This window comes from Palaemon carinicauda, chromosome 38 (genome assembly GCF_036898095.1).
Source record: "Palaemon carinicauda isolate YSFRI2023 chromosome 38, ASM3689809v2, whole genome shotgun sequence".
Classification (NCBI taxonomy): domain Eukaryota; kingdom Metazoa; phylum Arthropoda; class Malacostraca; order Decapoda; family Palaemonidae; genus Palaemon; species Palaemon carinicauda.
In genome coordinates, this window is record NC_090762.1 from 49,459,878 (window position 1) to 49,475,877 (window position 16,000).

The 16,000-nt window shown below is 33.9% G+C and overlaps 2 protein-coding genes and 1 long non-coding RNA gene across 3 annotated transcripts in view; 2 read left to right on the forward strand and 1 right to left on the reverse strand.

The window, feature by feature from the left end:
* Positions 1–989: 989 nt before the first annotated feature.
* LOC137630611 (uncharacterized) lies at positions 990–7,599 on the forward strand. Its single transcript, XM_068362209.1, has 6 exons — positions 990–1,023; positions 1,296–2,575; positions 4,165–4,287; positions 5,414–5,498; positions 5,926–6,005; positions 6,492–7,599. Exons 2-6 carry the CDS (start codon positions 1,737–1,739, stop codon positions 6,799–6,801), a joined length of 1,437 nt encoding a protein of 478 aa, XP_068218310.1. The 5' UTR covers positions 990–1,023; positions 1,296–1,736; the 3' UTR covers positions 6,802–7,599.
* A 2,857-nt stretch (positions 7,600–10,456) lies between these two features.
* LOC137630167 (uncharacterized) overlaps positions 10,457–16,000 on the reverse strand; it is an 11,162-nt gene continuing 5,618 nt past the window's right edge. The window contains exon 2 of the mRNA XM_068361616.1: positions 10,457–11,020. Coding sequence (XP_068217717.1) covers positions 10,650–11,020 — 371 coding nt within the window. The 3' untranslated portion in view covers positions 10,457–10,649. The remainder of the gene's footprint in view (positions 11,021–16,000) is intronic.
* LOC137630166 (uncharacterized) lies at positions 14,088–15,660 on the forward strand. The gene is made up of 3 exons (XR_011041685.1): positions 14,088–14,135; positions 14,344–14,513; positions 14,956–15,660. It is a non-coding gene; the product is annotated as an uncharacterized lncRNA (long non-coding RNA).

Sequence of the window (16,000 nt, forward strand, 5' to 3'; positions counted from 1 at the left end):
CACATGGCTTCAATTAAGGAAAATATTGTTCAGTAACTCTTCTTTTATGCCAGTTCAAGATCTGTTAAATAAATTAATGAAATAGCATTTCTTTGTTATAATTATTGGTGTCATGAGAAAGATGAGATATAGAACTGGGATTAGGAGAAGGATTTGAGGTTCGCAGCCTCAGGTTTAGAAACCAGCTGAGAAATGGGAACCCTTAAGGTGTTACCATTTATAGAGGGGGTTAAGATTTAAGTGATATATATATATATATATATATATATATATATATATATATATATATATATATATATGTATATATATGTATATATATATATATATATATATATATATATATACATATATGTTTGTGTATATATATATACATATATATATATATATATATATATATATATATATATATATATATATATATATATATATATATATATATATTTACACACACACACACACACACACACATATATATATATATATATATATATATATATATATATATATATATATATTTACACACACACACACACACACACACATATATATATATATATATATATATATATATATATATATATATATATATACCTGTACATATATAGATAGATATATATGCATATAATATAAAAACAGAATTTTCACGCATGCACATTAAGCATGTATATATATATATATATATATATATATATATATATATATATATATATATATATATATATATATATATATATATATATATATATATATATATATGTATAGTTGTGTGTATGCAGCATATATGAACGTTTAAAAGATAATGGTTAACTTACTTGCTTTTACAAATTAAAGATGCAACTTCCAACGTCATCCAAGAAAAGAGAGAGAGAGAGAGAGAGAGAGAGAGAGAGAGAGAGAGAGAGAGAGAGAGAGAGAGAGAGAGAGAGAGAGAGAGAACGGATACAATGCCCGGATGCAGATAACATTTCAAAGGCAGTAAAGCTTCATTTTGAAGTGTCAGGAGTTGTTAATAACGTAGTGACGGTAATCCCACCAGAAATATTTATCATTAACATTTTGTTCTACATAAGTAACACTCTTAAAGAAATAGTGACCTTAAGGTCAAAGTGTGGCCGTGTCTTCGATTCAAGGACAAGATTAGTTTCGTGTTTATTTAAAGATAACGAGACAAGAAGTTTTAGTTCTTGCGAGTGGCAGTGACTGTCACGTAGGGCGCCAAGTGTTTACATACAGTGATATTGTGATTTTTATTAGCGTGCGTCTAATCAAGTTTTTCTTTTTTCTTCTTTTTTTAGAGCTTTGTTTTTAATCATTGTCGAGACTATGATCATTAGTTTACTACTTAAAGAGATGAAAATATACTTACTGTGAAACTACCAAATAAATTTATCTGTATTTAACAATTAACTCGATTCTCGCAAACAAATTCAAAAGTTTTTATCTTTTTCAACCTTTTTGACTTTTGAGTTTCTCAAGCTAAGTTAACTAGAGGATGGAACTAATAAAAAAGAAGTTTGATAAATACAGTGCGCAGTGCCTGAATAGATTTATAGAAGGTTGATATCTTATTTAAGATTAAACCCACGTAGTTTCAGCACGACCTGCCCATATGCAAATACGGCCTGTAAATGTGATGAGGTTTGGAATGGGATAAAAGGCCTTATGTGGACGTATGGACGCGGGCAGCTAACAGAAGTGAAGATTGACATTAATGAGGGTGAAGAGTTGACATCGAAATGTCGAAAATGGAGCCCAAAACACATGAACAACTGACTTATACCTCATCCTTGACTATAGGAATCACGAAAAAGAATAAAGAATGTCGAGAGGATAACCCGGAAGGGCAAGAAGAGCACCCAACATGGCAGAAAGTGAGCCCAGAAGGCCGAGAAAAGAACCCAGAATGGAAAGAAAAGAACCCTGTTGGACGAAAAGATAACCCAGAATGGAAAGAAAAGAACCTTGAAGGGCGAGAAGGGAACTCAGAATGGAAAGAAAAGGTCCCAGAGTGTAAAGAAAAGAACCCAGAAGTGCGAGAAGAGAACTCAGAATTGAAAGAAAATGCCCAAGAATGGAAAGAAGAGAACCCAAAACATCGAGAAAAGATAACAGAATGGCAGAAAAAGAACCCAGAAGGGCGAGAAGAGATCCCGGGAAGGCAGGAAGAGTCTCCAAAAGGGCACGAAGGGAACCCAAAACATCGAGAACGTAAAAAGGGGATCATGGTGACAGAGAGAGAAGAAGAGATACCAGATGACGTCACTCGGAGTGAGATGGCAGAAGAGCCTCACGCGCTATTGTTGCCACATCTTCCAAATCCAGAATTGTACAGCCACATGATTACTGATTCCGAGGAGGAGTTCCAGGACATCCATCGAACACTCCGTCATTACAAGAGAGGGAGGAGAAGGGGGGAAGGAGGGAGATCGAGATCACCAAGCGTCGACTCGAATTGCTCTTGTTCGTCTTGCGATTCGTCAGAGAATTCCTTTTTCGGATCCGAAGAAGGACCTCCTGGAGGGGAAGCCACCACCTACAGGAGGCTGTACTTATGGCTCGAAGATGCAAGATACTTGTAAGTTAAAGATTGTGTAGATCAGACAAGCGAGTAGGTGTGTAACTCCAATTAGGATGCACTCCCTTATAGGTATGGTATTGAGAACATTAGAAGCCGCATCAGGCAACCGACCCCTTGATATAAGGATAACAAGAAGATTAAAGTCACAGTCCTTCAATGGCTTTCTTTTTCGTTAGAAAGTAGGAGACAATAAATTATTATATCATGTGCAAAGTAAAGTTTCTTAATCAGGTCGCCTTTAGTGCTAAAACCATCTTACTTCTTACTAGAGTCTGATTCACATTATCGGTCCGGTCACGCTTCAGTCTCGGTTCGGTCCAGGCTTAATAGAGTACTCTATTAATCCTGGTTCGGTCTAGGTACTGGGGGGTTCAGACCCTCGGTCCGATCAGTGTCTTGGCAAAATTATAAATACAAGGAACATGTATTATTGTATATGAATAATGATCAGTGATACTAGGAAATGTATTTACGCAATGAACATTAGCCTTGCTTTGTACATATTGATTTTTTTTCTCATGACTGAGAGAGAGAGAGAGAGAGAGAGAGAGAGAGAGAGAGAGAGAGAGAGAGAGAGAGAGAGAGAGAGAGAACTTGAAGTAAAATTTCGGTAACAACAAACATCAAAGTTAAATCAAGCATAGTGTAAATCCGCCTTAACAGAGTTTGAAAACGAACTTAACGAAGCCAATCATAGACATCTTAAAGGGACCAATACTAATACTAAGACTTCTGGGGATCAAATAGTCTTATTCAGGAAGCCTGTTAACCGAATCTCCTACGTAAGGAGACCTAAGCAGTTAATTATATTCTATGATAACCAAATATATCAATGCAATGCCGTTCCATTACTGCTGATTGCCCTGTTTTTATTGCAGGTTACGGTTTACTTTGAGTGTTTCTTAAAATGAATTTTATATTTTTTAAAGTCTAGTAACCATAGAAGTATTGAAGCATTCGAAGTATTTACGAATTTGGGCGCTTGGAATATATATATATATATATATATATATATATATATATATATATATATATATATATATATATATATATATATACATATATATATATATATATATATATATATATATATATATATATATATATATATATATATATATATGTGTGTGTGTGTGTGTGTGTGTGTGTGTGTATATTACACATACACACACTCATGCTTGAAAATCACAGGAAAAATGAAAATAGGAAATATAAGATTAAGTCATGGCTAGTTTCGTAATACTTCTTCAGAAGACTGATTTATTGAACGAAGTTTCTTTAATAGAGATTAAATACATATGCACACGCACACGCATATATATATATATATATATATATATATATATATATATATATATATATATATATATATATATATATATATATATATATATACAGAGAGAGAGAGAGAGAGAGAGAGAGAGAGAGAGAGAGAGAGAGAGAGAGAGAGAGAGAGCGCACTTAAAAGTAAACATTTCGGTAACATCAAACATCTAAATTAAATGAAACATTAACCAAAAAAAAAATAAAATAAAAAAAACAGCATACCGATTTGTCTATAATCCTAAACGTTTCTTCTGCTGCAGACTGAATCCTCTGATATATGGCGCGCTTTTCATAACCGCTATGCTGACGGGTGCTGCCATCTGGAACACTCAGCGGGAACTACAGAAGGACCAACTTCTGGGGTGGAAATTAATGACGTGGACGTGAGTCGAAGAGATTTGTCTTGTCAAATTAATATAGATCTGTAATGTTTTTATGATTATTATAGAGAGTTTTTAATGATATTGTTAAGTTGAATTTAAAATAATATTGAATTTCTTCATAATAATTCATTTAGCCAATTGATAATTGACCGATGGAAAATGTATATTTCTTTAGAGATGTTCTTTACATGATAAAATTCTATCCTTTTATTATATGATTCAATAAAATTATTACATTACATAATTTCAGTTTTGGTAAAAAAATTGCGAAATTATGGTTCAATTATTTATTGCTTATTAGATAAATTATTTCAAGAATGATTAATGAAAATTTGGTAAAGTGAAAAATAGAAATAAAAGATAAGGAAACGATATTTCTTTTAGTTCGTTGTTAAGCGGCTGCTCTTCTTCCTTATTTCCTTAAGAATTCAAATATTCCATTCCAGAGTACCCTAAGAATCCAATCATCCAAACATTCATTTTCAGAATACCTTAAGAATCCAAATATTCATTTCCAGAATACTTTAAGAATATAAACATTCATTTCCAGAATACTTTAAGAATATAAACATTCATTTCCAGAATAATTTAGGAGTACAAACATTCATTTCCAGCATACTTTGAGAACACAAACATTCATTTCCAGAATTCATTAAGAATCCAACCATTACTTTCCAGAATACCTTGAGAATCTAACCATTCATCTCCAGCATACCTTGAGAATCTAAACATTCGTTTTAAGAATGCATTAAGAATCCAAACATTCCTTTTCAGAAAACCTTAAAAATTTAAACATTCCTTCCAGAATACTTTAAGAATCTAAACAATCCTTTCAAGAATACCTTTAGAATCCGAACATTCTATCCCAGAGTACCTTAAGAATCCAAACATTCCTTTCTAGAATACCTTAAGAAATATAAACATTTCTTCCCAGAATACCTCAAGAATCGAAACATTAATTTTCAAAATATCTTAAGAATACAAAGATTCATTTCCAGAATACTTTAGGAATGCAAACATTCATTTTCAGCATACTTTCAGAATCTAAACATTCCTTTCAAGAATACATTAAGAATCAAAACATTTGTGTCCAGAATACCTTAACAGTCCAAACATTTCATTCCAGATTACCTCTGATGGTCGTAGCCATTTTTGTCGCATTTATTTGGCAAGCAATATGGAAACTGTTGATATGGAAGGAATATGGAAAGGTAAGGGAGAAATGAAACTATAAGAGAGTTTACTCGAGTGTCATATGTTGATGAGATCATGGTGAGGGGTAGATGGATATGGTTTGGGAATGCTCTTCGCCCTCCCCAATAGAGATTAGTTCACCAAACGTTCAGCTGGGCTCCACAAGGCACTAGAAGAGTTGGAAGACCTAGGCCTACATGGCTGAGGTTTATGAAGCGTGAAGTGGGAGATGATGAATGGAGGCGTATTGAATTAAAAGCTCAAGCTAGAGACGACTGGCGAAATCTAACCGAGGCCCTTTGCGTCAATAGTCGAAGGAGATGATTATGATAATATGGGAGAAAACATGTGTGAATGTGCATGTGAACAGTGTATTCTGCTTGGATAAACTTGAATATTAACTTTTATTTATTCATTAACTATAACACCGATTTTTTTTTTCAGGGAGATCACATTGAAAATCGTAGAAGCATGATCCGGATGGCCCAGAGATATGGGCTTATGTACACGATTAGGGGAGCTATGTAAGTACTTTCAAATATTGTGATACTGTTGAAGAGATATTTATGTCTGGGAAAATGTTACTTCATTATAAAGCCTTGGAACTCTTAGAATCTGTCCATCGAATTGTATACACAATTTTTGTAATAATAATAATAATAATAATAATAATAATAATAATAATAATAATAATAATAATAATAATGATAATAATAATAATAATAATAAACTGACTTCAAATTTCCACCTATGTAGAAAAATTCTTTTCGTTTTGAATCAGGAATATGGCTTATGTGAATTAGAGTTTTATCGAATAACTTAAAAAGAAATTTAGAAAAAGGTTCAAATATTTAAAATTAGTTGTATTAGAACCTAATTGGGGCATTAAAATGGCTCATGGCAATCAAAACGTAATGGATTAATTATAAGATATTAAAAAATATGGCTCATATGAGAATGCCAAAAGATGCAAGGAAAATACCATTTAACTGAGATGAATTTCTCAACAGCTACGCCTCCGAAGGGGGGAAGAACCCCCATGATGTAAACAACGGCGGCAAAAAACCCAAACAAACATATAGCATCGTCGGGTGGGAGAGCGAATACGACTCTCAGACTTACTTCGACAGTGACCTGGAACCCGACGGACAGTACAAGAAGGACATCGCTCCATACAGAGAGGTCGATGACAGCCTCACCAAGGACAGGAGGAATATCTACACCCGCAAGGCGTGGTTTCGGGATGTTCCTATCGTGTGGTTGGGGGTGGGGAACAAGTCCACTCAATATTCCAGTTTCTTGTCCAGTACTGTAAAGTAGATTCCAGGTTCAGTATCTTGTGGTGAATTCCGTGTTCTTTAGTGTATGGTGAATTGCAACTTTCAGCTTCTTTTTATTCTTGTTTTGTTTGTCATTTGTGAATTCCATGAACTACAGTGTAATGCATGGTGAATTACAACTACTGTATATATGGTATATTTCAGCTTTTTATTTCCAGCATGTCAGAATGATGTTGGTCATTTATGTACCAAATTAATATTAAAATGCCATCTTTAGAGTAGGCCTACTTAGAGGATTAGAGAAATTAATCTCAATTCATACTCAAACCAAAGGATACTGAGGCATTGGGTAGGATTCAGGAAACCAAGTTTAATTTACCTGTAATCTTTATTCGCTTGCTGCAGGTAAATAAGGGATACCTCTGTAAATACTGCATTTAAGCATGGTATAAAATACTGTACAGGCATTCTTGATTTCCATTATTTCAGCTCCAAAAATTAATAAAAAATGTGGTTCTTGCTATTTGTCAATATTAACACGTCATTAAAGGCTAAAAAGGTAAAAAAAAAAATAGAAGCAATTAACTGCAGATCAACCAATCGAAGATTAATTTCAAACTATTTACTTTAATCTACTGTTTGGAGATATAAGTAATTTCTGGATAAGCCCAAACTTTTACCTTACTTAAATGGTGTCTTTGAGAGGTTGAATTAAGTATGTCGGATCCATAGGTAGGTTTTATATTAAAGATAATGTGTATATTACACAGATAATCTTAGGTAGAGAAAGAAGTCTTTGCATTGCTATCACAGATAGGTCACTCAGAGGGCACTCTTAAAGATTACATATTTTTTTTTCTTTTAATTCAAAGTTAATGCGTTCATGTAGATCTAGCAGTTAAGGTTTTTTACTTTGTTGACTATGAATTGAATGGATGCTTCGAGAATTTATACTGATATGACAGGTAAATTACTAGATTGAATATGGGAGATGAAGCATGACTAATGATCAAACCACTGAATGAATGGGTGATTTGAAAATTTTACCATTATTCATGTTTAAATTTTTTTTTCATATTCAGGTGCTTGAAGAAGTGAACCAAAGTTCGGACAAATGACAGATTCCTTAACTACTCTTTAAAAATGAAAATATTTATCTAGAGCTAGTAATGTATCCTTAATTAAGTACTTAGAGAAATTAGGTAGGATTCATAATGTCACTGGTATTTTAGACGCTAAATATGAGTCAGACCTACTTTAGTTATCCAGAATAATTTCCCCAATCAAAAAGTGACCGTGTTCTTTGGAAAGTTAAGATTTGACATTGTTTGATTTTATAGAAATGTTTTATTGAGTTATTCTTCATCCAGATGGTGACATCTCAAGTAAAACCAGTATGTGAAAAGTATTTCCCTGAGTTCCAAATTACCATCAAAATATATTCATAAAAATATTTATATTTACTAATTCCCCTGCTTCTTTAAAGTGGTAGTCGAATTCATACCCATTTAAAAGAAAAAATTAGATATACAAACGTTTTTTCTTAATATGAATAAAAAAAACCCTTGTGATAATCTGAAGAGTAGAAACTTATCATTTCCAAGGTTGCTTGACCATCCGAAGTAGAGGCTGGTCCAACTGCAAACGGGCGTTCTGAAAGAAATATGAAGAATATTATGAAATTATTTATCTTATTACGAATAGCAGGAAAATAATCTCACCTAACGGCATACACATAAAACTGCAATATTAATACTCATATATATATACATACACAGACACACACACATTTATATATATATATATATATATATATATATATATATATATATATATATATATATATATATATATATATATATATATATATATATACATATTTATATACATATATATATATACATTTTATATATATGTATATATATATATATATATATATATATATATATATATATATATTATATATATATATATATATATATATATATATATGTGTGTATATATACACACACACACACACATATATATATATATATATATATATATATATATATATATATATATGTATAGATAATATATATACATATATATATATATATATATATATATATATATATATATATATATATATATATATATATATATATATATATAATTTTCGTCAATATTAAAATCTAAAATGATAATCACATAGAAAACAAAAACTGAACATTCTATTTAGTGAAGAATGCCAGCATCCTCAATAAATTCTATAATAGCACCTGACTTGTGAATAATATTTCGTCCGGGAAGTCTTGGAAGAAGGTAATAACCCTTCTCCTCCTGACGCTCAGATGAAAAAACGTAATCTCCAGCAATAAAAAGACTGAGTCCCAATCAGTCATTAGAACCAGATGATTTACGATCAATCAATTAGCTAAAAGAAGTCCCCTACCTGTATGGCATAGTGTATACCCGTGGGAGATACCTTTGGGTAATTTCAAAGTGTCTGGTTTGCTGACCGTATTCCATGAGATTTTGTAATCTTATTTTATTTATTGATTATAAATGTTTAAGAATATGTCCTACTGAGATGATAGTATTTTTCTATAATTAGCTTACAACCCATCCAAGCTATGGGACTTTAACTAACACCTGAGATTTTCCTAGACAATGAAATATCTTTCTTATTTATTAAAAAACCTAATGAAATTTTAATGCTTCTCTAGTCTTTAAGTTAAGAAAAAAATACTACTGGATATAACAAAATGAAATAGAATAAATGGAAGATAGATTATTGCTGAAGTATCACTATATCATCCACCACCCCATTAAAAAGGAGATGAAACAGTCTTGAAGAAAGAATTGGGATTAATGGATTCCCCGAAGAAGAACTTCGAGATTTTCTGCCTGAAACAAGACTAATATCTCGGACAGACTTAGTATGTTAAGTGTTTTGCATGTGAAATGTTATGTGTCTCGGGTGTGAGGGAACGTCCCTCTCATCCAAAGTAAGTTGTAGATTAGTGGTTGTTATAAGTGTGGACTTGATTCCGTTGTTTTCCTCTGTGTAATTTCTTAAGCTATTGTGGTGAAGATGGTAAGAGGGTTAGCCATTACACATTTTCTTAGAAAATAACAAATCCTGTAGGACCAATCTTAAAACTTCACCTGAAATATCTTGACTTAATTTTTTTTTCCGATCATCACTTTTAAATCTAATACTAATCATTTGTTATTTTTGTTTGTATATTAACACTACTTTATCTTTTTACTTTTTCTAATTCTATTTAACTAATGGATATCCTATTCTTCAGTTTTTAAAAAAAATATTTATAATGGTTTGGTCCGGACGACTGAACCTAAAGATTTTTTGGTTTTCGCCAACTGCTCCTCCAACTCAGCCACCCTCTTCTTCAGTGTTTTTGTTTCCAAGCGAAGATCAGTATTTTCAGTTTGAAGTTCCTGAATCCTTTTCTTTAAAGCTGTATTGTTTTGCTTCATACGCTCTCTGTGTTCTTTTGCCTTAATGGCATTCTGACGTTTCCTTTCTTTGTCCTCATCCTCAAAAGGCTGATCAACTTCGTAGAGTTTCTTCTTCTTTTGCCTACTAGTGGACGACCCACCCTCTGTTTTAGGCCTACGACCTCTTCTCTTCTTCACAGGTGCGCTTCCAGGATCCACTATCTTAATCACCACTGTTCGTCCTCCTCTCTGCAGTCACAGAGATGCTACTTTCGACGTCTGAAGGAGCGGATGTTGACTGAATCTCCGACAATGGTTCCGCTCCTAGTCCGTACCATCCGGAAATGGCAGGTTCATCCTCAGCCCTCTCTGCAGTCACAGAGAGGCTGCTTTCGACATCTGAACGAGCGGATGCTGGCAGAATTTCCGACACTGATGACGCCTCTAGCCCTTGCCATTCGGAATAACAGCAGCATCAAGGTGTTCGTCCTCAGCACTCTCTGCAGTCAAAGAGATGTTGCTTTCGACATCTGAACGAGCGGATGCTGGCAGAATTTCCGACACTGATGACGCCTCTAGCCCTTGCCATTCGGGAATAACAACAGTATCAAGTTGTTCGTCCTCAGCACTCTCTGCAGTCAAAGAGATGCTGCTTTCGACACCTGAAAGAGCGGATACTGACCGATTCTCCGACACTGATGACGCTTCCAGCCCGTGCCATCCAGGGAATGCCGCAGCATCAAGATCGTACAAAACTGACAAGGTTGTGCCCGTGTCTCCACCTTCCTGCTCTGAAGCAACGCCTGGTTCTGCATCTGTCAAATTACATAAAACTTGATTAATGATCCATTACGAAATCATATAGATATTAGACATATGCGTGAATGAAAGCTTGATTACCGAGCCATTGTGTAATTATGTAATTATTAAAGGTCAGTAGCCTACAATATGGATGAATAAAAATTTCATAATTGTCTCAAGGTACAATTGCCTCATCATACTAGTTATTATTGGTATATTATCTCACTAAATGCATATTATTCTTACAATAACCCACAAAGAGAATCAATAGAAAAGTATAAAAACACATTATAAGCGAGTACTCATTCCAGAAAAGTAATTTCTATTCTATAGAATAGATAGAACGTGTGTAAGATTCACAATAAATAAATATAATTTACAAATGTATTTAGAAAGGGACACATGGAAGATAAAGGATACGTCAATAACTCGACAGTAGGTGAAAGAATTCATAAAAAAATTAAATTGAACCGTATTTTAAAATCTATTAAAAGCGAACTGTACCAACTGGATAAGCAAGGTTGATATTTGTCATTGATAATTTTAGCATTAGGTGCCTAACTTCTATTCATACTTCTACATTGAAATTGTTATTATTCATACTTTTATTAAGATTTAACCTTCACACTATCGAATAATATCTTAGATAATACTGAAAAGAATAAACAAATTAATGACCGAAGGCATCCACTTCACAATCACCAGGAAGCAAGAGGAAGACTGAAATCCTGCAAAAGCCTCACAACAGTGGATGGACTAGAACCAATCCAGGCAGCTGCTCACTGGATATAGAAGTGGTGAGAAAGTGATCGATGGCCATCCAATGAGGAGCTGCCCAGCCCAAACGAAGGCCTGCCCAGTGGAACAACCCTCACCAGGATGGATTGGGTAACTAAATAGAGCAAGGTAAAATTGGGCAAAACTGGACATGACCGATTACGAGCTGCCAACGCAAGAGCCCGTGCCTAACGTAAGGCTAGGCAATCAATCAAGCTAGCAAGCACAGAGATGACCGGGGTTGTTGTGGCCTGATTGGTAACGTCTCTGCCTGGCGTTTGCTAGACGGGGGTTCGAGTCCTGCTTAGACTCGTTGGTGCCTTTAGTGTCTGCAACCTTACCAATCTTGTGGACTAAGGTTGGAGGGTTTTGGGGGAGCCTATAAGTCTATCTGTTGAGTCATCAGCAGCCATTGCATGGCCCTCCCTGGTCCTAACTTGGGTGGAGAGGGGCGTGGGCGCTGATCATACAATATATGGTAAGTCTCTAGGGCATTGTCTTGCTTGCTAGGGCAATGTCACTGTCCCTTGCCTCTGCCATTCATGAGTGGCCTTTAAACTTTCAAACCATTAAATGGGGTTTAGCCACCTACTCTGAATGTCCATGTGGGACAACACCACAAACAATGGATCACTTTCTAAAAGAGTGTTCACTGGGCCTCATTGCTCAGATCAAGACCTCAGAGAGGCAAATGACAACGCCCTCCTGTCGGTTCGACACTGGAGTGATTAGATAGGGTGATATCTTGAGATAAAAATTCTTTTGATAGATTAGCAATATCATTCACACTATCGCATGTGTGGACTGTGATGGTTGACTCAGTAATGGTCAGCAGAGCAAGGAATTGATTGTCAGAATAAATCTAATGGAATACTCATTCAGAGCAGTCCAAAAGAATAATACTTTTCATGTACAACTGAGTGAAAAACCTTTCAGAAGTGATTGTTCTTGGATTAGGTTAGGTTTCAGGCATAATATGCAGAAAGATAGTCGCTCAAATCATTTGATAATCATTAACGCATCCATAACACAGAAGAAATTTGAATGTGACCCCAGGTCCATATTTTTTTTATCTAATTGTGTAAGAAGTTATAAATTGGGAGCATAGATTATCAGGAATATTAGCAGACCGTTCTATATTGTAGGAATCTACTCTATTTCCTATTGCAGGGAGCGTTTAACCCCACAGCTACATTTTTATAACAATAATAATATTTATAGATCTGGAAATATTATTTTATTTATGGCTTTTGAAAACTGACGTGTTCAACTGATAGAGAAGAAATATACTAAGAGATGACACACTAAGAGATGTTCCAGTGGGGCAGGTCGTGACCCTACCTATTTCAAGAAATAAAAGTTTGCGGGTTAAACTTGAGGCTTTCACGAAATAAAAACAGTTTTACTGTTAAACTCGTCATATGTCAGATATCTTTATTTTCAGGTTTCATCCTATATCAAGTTACTTTGCTTTCTACAAGTTTTTCTACAATGGTTCATTTGCTCAAACTTTGAAAACTATTTGTGATTCAACAATTGAAAGTAAATTTAAGATATTCACGAATATCAGTGTCAAAACCATTCTAATTTCATACTTGATATTGTCATAAATATTTAAGTAGAGTCAAAATAACTCCTATCCCCTTCAGTGAACAAGTGGTTTAATTTTCTTCTTGTACTGACTATGCATAGACGTTTTAATGAAATTAGATTTCCCCTATGTTAATTTGAAATTATAAGCTATTTGTGGCTAAAAGCATGAAAATTTATTAATTATGATACCATAAGTAGCCCTTTGTTAAAAAATATCTTACTCGGTTATCGAACGCAATACACAAGAATAAGCGCAACGGAGTGGGAATCAATTTAATTACCGTTAGCATAGATCTAGCGATACATACACACACACACACACACACACACACACACACATATATATATATATATATATATATATATATATATATATATATATATATATATATATATATATATATATATATATATATATATTAATAATAATAATAATAATAAACATCGCTTCTTTTCCACATATATACAACAGACAGATAGTTGAACTGTCGGTAAAACGAACGCATGGTAGTTAAAAGGGAAGAAGTCGATGATTTTGTAATACAGTAATAGCTCTTATTCTCCCCCGCCGTAAAGTTGTCTTTTAAGAAATGGACCCATCGAGTGAATACTTGTACGTTCTTATAGGTATTGCCTTTCTCTGTTTAGAGTCCTTGGCTTGGCATGACGAAAACTTCTTCGGGTTGCCTAGACGATGCCTGCTCAGTTGGGTGGTCGGTGGTGTCTGGTTGACTAGTCAATTTCAAGTCTGGTTAGTTGGTAAGTAAAGAATTGCATCAAGTTACTTTAATTTTTTTGTCTTTTTATTTTTATTATTTGGTGTTTATTGGTCATGTGCATATATTTTTGTTCAACATAAATTTATTTCATAACACCCATGTCTTAAGTCTGTTTTAAGTATTTCTATGTATATTGGCTGTATTATAAATACCCATGTATTAACTCTCCGGTTTATTTGTATTTTCAGGAAAGTGTTGCCCTCCCCCCCCCCCTCCGATTACCTGTGCATTTCAAGCTTATAATCTGGATGGACATCTTCCTTGACAAGAGCTGGTACTGACCAACATTCTGCTAACTACCGAAGGACTGTTGACAACGCTGGAATCTGGTGAAGTATTTTTCAGTCTGAACTAAAAGGCAATTATTGTTTTGTTTGTGTTTTATACAATCCCAAAGCAAGCTAGTCCTCCCCGATTAGGGGCGCCCGGCGCCCCTAATCGTGGGAGGACGTTCCCTGTAGCACACGGTAGACCTTTGAAGGTCTACAGTGTGCTACAGGGAGGCTTGCTTTTAAACCCCCTTCGTCTAAATTCGGTGAGTGGTCAACTTTTTTGTACTTTATATAGGTTTTGCAGTTTACTTGAAGCCTGTTCTATTTTTGTTTTTCAAAGTAAAGCTTTATTTTTTTGAAAAATATACTATATATTTTCAATTTTCATTTTATGATCTCCTTTCTAGGTTAAACTTTTATAAAATGGTTAATTTTGTCATCTCGATATTACAGGCTTTATATTTGTCATTTATTTAGGGATACCTAACTTTTACTGAGATACCTTTCTGACGATTAAATTTTTTTCAGATTGAATGGCTCAACCAAAGGAGAAAATGAGGTCTAAATTAGACTATTCTATCACTTCGATTTCTACTGTCCGATTTCTACCTGTGACGGTTTGAAGATTGTTCGCGACTTCTCTAAATAGCCGAATTGTGTAAGATTGTTACTAGAAATTAAATCTTTCATTAGTATTTTTTGAATCATTCATGACTGTTACGTCATGATTTGGATAACTCTAATTGTTAGAAATTCTGGTAAATAGATGATTGGTAAGTTCCAAGGGTTCAGAAATTAATTTGCTTAGAGATGATGGAAATTCTTTGACAAAGATAACTAACGCTAGCGAGTTTGATATAAAACTTAACTGAATGTTGCCTACTTTTGGTAATTATGGCAGATTTATTAAACATTCTTCAGTAGATTGAAATATATTCGGTTCATATTTAATTGATGGTTGAACTAATTTTTCCTTATGAAGGTCTTGATTGTATCTTGCAATAAATTTTCCGTACTACTACGTGGTGCTCCTGTTTGCTGATCTTTAAGCTATTACTCAATTATGTTGAAAATAGAATGGAAAATTTTTTTTCTTCAAGGTTTGAAACAAATTTAACAAATTTGACTTTAGCCATTTGCTCCCAAATCTAAATTTAGTTTTTAAAATTGCTTTGTATACGGGAAACATAATGTTGACATTGAAATGAGAACAGATACATGAAACAAAAATTCGCTGATCATTTTGATTTATACGAGAATCCTTAATTATTCTTCTTAACAAATGATTCACTCGAGAGTCGCTGATTAAGAAATGGTAGTTCAGCTTCTCTCGGAAAGGTGAACTATTAAAAGCAGTCTGCATCAATCGCAAGTATCATGATACTTTCGATTGCTACTTAAACTTGGGATTGAAGGATAACATTGTGCAAAAAATATCTGATAATGACTAAGTACTGTCAGTGTTGGTGGAGTCTAAGCTGGCAATCTGTGTCGTAGAAAGATTGGTTAGACTTCGCTGTTTCAGAGATGGTTTATTCTTTGTTTCTGTAGCAAGGTTAAGTGATTAGTCTGA